Source organism: Aspergillus eucalypticola, assembly GCF_003184535.1.
Source record: "Aspergillus eucalypticola CBS 122712 chromosome Unknown BO83scaffold_20, whole genome shotgun sequence".
NCBI lineage: Eukaryota > Fungi > Ascomycota > Eurotiomycetes > Eurotiales > Aspergillaceae > Aspergillus > Aspergillus eucalypticola.
Genome location: NW_020290294.1, coordinates 187,583 through 194,342, shown reverse-complemented (window position 1 = coordinate 194,342; position 6,760 = coordinate 187,583). Strand labels below are relative to the sequence as shown.

The 6,760-nt window shown below is 45.6% G+C and overlaps 2 protein-coding genes across 2 annotated transcripts; both read right to left on the bottom strand.

Moving 5' to 3' along the window:
• Positions 1–363: 363 nt before the first annotated feature.
• BO83DRAFT_365100 (HET domain-containing protein) lies at positions 364–2,557 on the bottom strand (the record flags this gene model as incomplete). The annotated part of the gene is made up of 2 exons (XM_025529659.1): positions 364–1,974; positions 2,030–2,557. 2 exons carry the CDS (start codon positions 2,555–2,557, stop codon positions 364–366), a joined length of 2,139 nt encoding a protein of 712 aa, XP_025385884.1.
• Positions 2,558–3,736: 1,179 nt separating this feature from the next.
• Positions 3,737–5,763, bottom strand: BO83DRAFT_365097 (ferric reductase family protein; the record flags this gene model as incomplete). Its single annotated transcript, XM_025529658.1, has 2 exons — positions 5,502–5,763; positions 3,737–5,429 (listed from the first exon to the last, which is right to left on the bottom strand). The coding sequence occupies exons 1-2, from the start codon at positions 5,729–5,731 to the stop codon at positions 3,737–3,739; spliced, it is 1,923 nt and encodes a 640-aa protein (XP_025385883.1). The 5' UTR covers positions 5,732–5,763.
• Positions 5,764–6,760: the final 997 nt, after the last annotated feature.

Here is a 6,760-nt window from a genome sequence, read left to right as displayed (position 1 = left end):
CCAGTTGTTTCGTGTCCAAAAAGATGGGATAAATTTTACATGGCTTTTAGGCAGGCCCCTCGCAGCTATCTTAGAATGAACTGAGTACTCCTGTCAAGTGTTTGAAATTCACCCGGTCAATTCAGTTTGAATCAACATCCTCCCCCCTAGTTTCCAACCAAACCAGCCTAAGGCCCCAACACTGCCAGTACCCACCAAGTCATAGCCGACCGCAAAAGGATAGAGCAGATCCTACAGTACAATACAGGGTTTCCGGATACTGGTGCCACCAGTCACACAGAGTATTTCTTAAATGTTCCAGCTGTGCCATTCACTAAGTACTGAACCTGAGGACGCGCATCTTTCAGCTAGAGCTGGAAGCCTTCATCCTGCAGCCCATCCTAGATTCTGGTTGCCCACTAACTTTCCAAAAGCTAGGAGTAGCTCCTGCCCATGCTCTTTATGTGCTGCTAGTTTCTCAATCAGATCATCAAGATCTGGTAGTCTCTTGTCGAAATCTTCCAGGCTCTGCCGTTTGATCTCATCCGCATAATTACCTCTATATGCTGTTGCTGCCTTGATCACATCTTCAGAGACTATTATGCTTCCTCGTCCACAATGTTCTAGGAGTTGTTCCATGATCATATGCCCATAAAATCCCCTATTTGCTGCTGCTTCCTTGATTACTTCTTCAGAGACCGGTAGGCTTTCTCCGCAGTGTTGCAGGAGTTTCTTAATGATCCTATACCCATAAAGTCCTTTATTTGCTGCTGCTGCCTTGACCACATCCTCAGTGACCGGTAGCTTTCCACAGTATTTCTGGAGTCGCTCCAGTACTATGAACCCCAAAAGTTTCTCATTTGCTGCTGCCGCCGCAACCACATTCTTAGAGACTAGTAGGCTGTCTCTACAGTGTTTCAGGAGCTGCTCCATGATTATAATCCCACAAATTTCTCCGTTTGTTAAATCTGTCCTGATTAATATATCGTGGTCTTGTCGGCCTATTCCATGACGTCGAATGATCTGGCATAGCTCCTTCATGAGAGTGCTGGGCCTATTTTGTTGCAGTATATGTATCATGATGCCTTCTGAGATGAGTGATATTTCTTGTAGTCTATTTTTCTTCTCAGATGCTTTCTCTTGGTAATGTGGTACCAAGTAGATGAGGTCATTTTGGTCGTCATATGCTTTAGTCTTTTCTCCATCAGCTGAGGATATGTCCCAAACCAAGACAATGTCGTTAAGAGAGCCTTTTGTAAGGAAATCCTTTGGGATAAAAACCCCATTAGACCTTTCTATATCGTCATGTGACTGAAGTGCTGTTGTGCTTACGACGACAGTGAAATAACCGCTGCAGAGTCTAACGATGATTGGACTTGAGGCTCCCTTTAATAGAAAGATAATATTACCTTTCTCAACTGACTCCGCAGAAACTCTAAGTCTCCACTTAGTGCCCCATTTTTCTTGGTAACCTAGTGAGTGAGCGGTTTCATTATAGTTTACCTCGATCTGTTGAAAGCCAGACTTGAGAATTCCCTTTTGAACATAGCCAACATAACCTAGAACCAATCCTTTTCCTTTGATCACAGCAACCGGTGACTCAGGCCATGTCTCCGCAGAGCATGAACTTGGGAATACATGCATAATGGCCTGCTTGAAGACCTCGTTCCATGGAAGATGATAGTTGGGCTTTAACCCGACTTCATCAGGATTTTCAACGCACAGGCCTAGCAAGGAGTATATTTTGTCGTGTAGCATACTTGCCTTGTGAAAGCGGTACATATCAAGCAATTCACCTAGAGCAAGTGTTCCATGTGAATCAATTTCAAAACTTGGTCGGAGATACGAGCCCTTGATCAGGTGAAGGACTGGGTAGATAAAGCTTGGCAACGGGACTCTGCAATTTTCGAGTCCTTCACAGAAAACATGCCCATTGATCTCCACGGACCCACAGAGGATAGAGATGCATCGGGCGACACCAACCTCCTGAAGTACCTAGAACAACTAGTTAGATTTGCATATATAGTTTACAGTATCGAATGCCTCTTACCCATGTACGTTTGAACCAATCGCGCTGTGATAATCTTGAACATAGATCCAATGACTCTTCACCCCATAGGCTTCTATCCCCGGCCAAGCGTTGAATTAATTTGAGTGCTTCATCACCATCCCGCATAGCTTCTCCAAGCCAGACAAGAACGCGATCAGCTTGTGCATAAATCGACCGCATAAGAGGGATCTGCTCGCTCTTCTCATCATCATCCGCTTGATTGATACTTATTGCGTCAATCCATATTGTTCTCTGCAGCTGATGGTTTCGCAGGTGTAATAAGGCTGTATAAAGGTTCCGTGTAACCTGAAAATCACACCCATTCACAGTTATTGTTTGAGTCTCGCTTTGGCTGCCCCATACGTAGGACAACGCCTCATAGAGATGCTTTCTACCAGTGCTCTCTGGCAGTACATAGGTGAAGAGCTCGCATCTTATGGGGGTATTGTCTTTCTCGGATGGTAGAAGACGGACGAGGCGGGTAGTATTCGGTCCGAGCTGAAGCTCGGAGTAGTTGAAGAGGACCATTCTCTCTCCACTTAAATGATGTACTTTGGGTTTACGTTTGTGTAGCAGTGAGTGTGGGGTATATCCGTTTTTGATTTTTGTTTAGTAAGATACACCAGATGGGTTTAGAACTAAAAGGTGAGATTTATGGGTGTTGTAGCATCCAACCATGCTCGATCGGGTTTATAGGAAAGTATACTTACCCCTCATTGTTACTAAATTTAATGAGTTGGCATACATGACGTGGCCAGGATCAACATCGACTCGGATAATGATGGCCCGATTGAATGTCTCATAGGACCATAGTACCTGGATGGCCATTTCCAAGGATAATAAGATTAAACAAGACACTTATACAAATTTCAGCTTACGCATAATTCCTCTAATAGTTCCCCTCCACACGCAATATTCCTAACCTGGTCCCCTTACTAAAATAGCAGTAGTTATACTACTCCACTGTTGTTCGTATAGTAAAGTATATCTAACAAGATTTCTAGTTCAGAATTCTAGTTCAGAATTCTAATACCTGCATTATCTACCTGCCTACCTGATTTGTATAAAGAAATATTACAAAGTATATAAATACTAATACATCTATATAATCCTGCTGCTTTAATATGATATATATATATATATGTATGTATGTATGTATGCTGAGCCATATAAGTCATCCCTGCTGCTTTGTAGACGACGCTATATCGTTTTAGACTACCTTGTTATGACAATATATGTATATAGCAGCAAAATATTTGATTCCTGTACCTAGATGACTTTCTGAGATATACATCTACACGTAATATTCAAAGACCCCTACAGCATAGTTAATCAGATATCAACATTAAATTTAGAAGATACTGTATTCAAACCTTTGTAAAGAAGCTTTTTGCGTATCTACACGGGGAAAGATAAGATTGAGAAGGAGAATTGTATGTACATACCCAAAGAGGCAAGGGACCATTTGAAAATATTAGGCATTTCTGCTTATTTACGGAGTAGACTGTTTCCAAATCCGAACTAGGACCAGGCTATACCTACACTATCGTATTCGTATTCTCACTGAAACTGAACGCACAGATCTCATAACACAAGTAGCTAGAATATGTACTCGTCTCGGATATATACATTGCACCAACTGCATCCACCCACCGGCCTAGCCGAATTATTACTTGCAGATGACTGTAGTCTAGTAAATAACAGTCATCAACACACATTCTCCACATGCAAAAACACCCCCGGCAATCCAGACCCTTTACAAACGGCCAGATGATCCGACACCCGGACCACCGCCTGTCGCACAGAAACGGTTAGTCCTATGGGTCCGCAAACAGCAACAGCTATTTCGCCTCTAGCTTGCAAGACGGCGTCCTCGATGTAACCGTCGAACGAAGGTCTTCCCTGCGCGAAGGAGATTCTTGGAGGGCCCGAGGTTTCGAGAGCCGAATCGGGGTCCGTGCAGGGTGAAGAAGGGGCTATTTGTTCGATTTTGTCGACGTCATCACTGTTGTTAGAGCAGGTGCAGGGATTTGTGCAGGCACAGGTCTGTTTTTCATTGTTGATTTTGCTGTTGGTGTCTGGGAGGCAAACAGAGTCCTGTGTTATGAATATTTTCACCCGGATCTGGATATTTGTGTTCTGTAGCTTCTGCATTGCGCCTTCAAGCTCGGCCAGAACCCATGACGCTTGGCGGCTTTCCTTGATTACCCAGATGAAGAGGACTTGGCGGAGAGGCAATGGCCCGTTTGTGTAACGGTGTGCGACGTGGAGAAGCTGGGATAGGGTGAATGTCACACCTGTACCACCTGCGAGAAACAGGACGGAATCGAAAGATGTGAAGTCTGGAGCAGAGCTTGCGTAGGGACCATCGAGTAGAGCGGTGTATGAACGCTTGGTTTGTGGGGATTCAACGTCTTTGGAGCAGTTGCTGGTGGCTTCTGCGGTGTTGATCAGCTTTCGCGTGAAGCCCTTGTGGGCTCTTAGAATAAGGACTAGTTCGCCGTCGTGGGACGATGGTATGGATGAGATGGTTGCTGGATGTGAGAGCTGGAGCCCTAAGCGCGGGAGAGATAGAAGGATGTGCGACCCGGGCTTCCAGTTACGGATCTTGCGAGCAGTAATTCGGACCTTGGTAGAACCGCCTTCCAAGGGTTCTAGTATGGCTCGTGCGGGGCGAGAGTTGACATAGCTGTAATAAACAAATCGCAGGATCAAACCAGCGACGTAGATATTGGCGGTGACGTAGACGTAGCGCTGAGCGTTAGGGGCTGGGCTGGTGTCTAGATGATATGAGAGGGCGATGATGAAGCCGAAGAACGTGATGATGTGTTGTACGACGAAGAACTCATAGCTCATATGTCGGAAGGGGGCTAACGTTGTGAGATTCATCCATAGGATGAAAGCGTAGGCAGCGATACCCTTTGTGGGACAGTCATCCGTGTCCCACTCCAGTCTACTTATATGATAAACATCCCACCCATGGTTTTGAAAGGCGAAATGGAAAGTCGAGAGCAGCAGAAGCCCTCGAGATACCCAGCGATGATAAATGTTCAGTCGGACATAGGGTATGCCGCAGAGCATACCAATCAGGTTTCTTTTACCTGCCAAGGCTACAAGGAGGGGAATCTGGGCCGCTGCAAGCCATCCAGCGCGGACTCCGAGAAACTGCCAGTACCCAGCGCCTGCAACATCGTTGTTGACAAACTCCAGAACGATGATGAAGATAAAGTATATGAGGATGATATATATCGGTCCGAGTGGCGGGATCTTGAACCAAGGTGACACCGCACGGGGGGTCCACTGGAGATAAGATGGCTCCCGAGCCAGCGCTGTGGTAGTTGCGAGTGTGGTCGATGTAATATTGGCAAGGTAAGACTTGTAAGTTATGCTTGGATAGAACCTTTCCGCGACGCCGGATTATTAGCATCATATCCGAACCAAGTCACTGGAATATCTCAGTATGCTTACTCACCTCAAACGTTGAACAAGTGGGTACATCCTGTTGATGACCGCCACCACGACCAGTAGAACAATAACCCCATACCAGAAATACTCCGCATAGAGTGCCCCTAGAATAGGAAGATACTCCAGGTGCTTGAGCTCATGCAGAAATGTCTCGACCTGGGTGATATTGGCAAAGTCAACGTCGGAGGCGTGCAAGACACCATAGTACGTCCCCCCGCTCATACCCTCCATCTGCATTTTGGCAAACGAGTCACCGAGACTGTGACAAGAATCAATTCACAATCTTTGGTGCAGAGGCAGTTGCCCGACCATGTTCTTACTTATACGGCAGAGGGTTCTACTGGATGATGTATCATATACCCGCCCCACCTTCGGAGCTTAGCCTTTCTAGCGCCGATTACGCCTTGTCGATATCGTAATAATCTGCTCAAAGCACAGTTTTCTTCCACCCTATGAGATTGTTCTACGAAGCACATTTTGATGAGGACGCAATCCTACTTATTGTGGTGGCGTGGCCAAGCTGTACAATATATGCTCTCTGATTTGTTCATAACATGCAAAATTGTGAAGTTGATGTACTTTCCGGGAAAGATAAGAACCGTACAGTCAGGCAAGTGAAGTCCGTGCGAAGAGGCAGCTGGAAGCATCCATACACCGATCGCTATTAGCTATTCCATAATAAGGATCCTTGAATCACGTTTTCAATGATTGGGGTATCTATCGCTTCTCTTCTATACAATGAGGGTCCGGCTGTATGTTAATAGTCACAGAGACTTCGTCATTTACTGAGGATGCCAGCCTCACAAATGAAGCTGCATCAAGGTGGTCTGCTCCTTCAAAGAACCGGAAGGTATAGCTCTCAGTATATGGTTTCAGCGCATTATGCTGTTTAAGTAGCCCGGCATGCCGTCCTAAATCAAGGCGAACCTGCCCCTTTATCCTGGGGTCGTTATGTGACCGATACCATTGAATAAAGTTCATCGCAGAAGGTAAGCCTCGCGTCTGTTCTTTTGAACGCTTCAAGAGAAACACTCTCCAGAGAGGGCATGGAAGTGCGCTCTTTGACTAATCCCACAATATCTAGGAGTGATTCAGTGATTAGATGGAAATTGATGTCGGTGATCCTGAGTGTCTTGAGTGAGGCAGGAAAATTGCTAATGAAGGATTTTGAATACTCGTATGTGGGTTGGTCTGGAAGCCCTTGGCGTGAATAGTCGGTGACTGTTATATTAGGCGGTTCACAGTCCACCTGACTTATCACAAGAT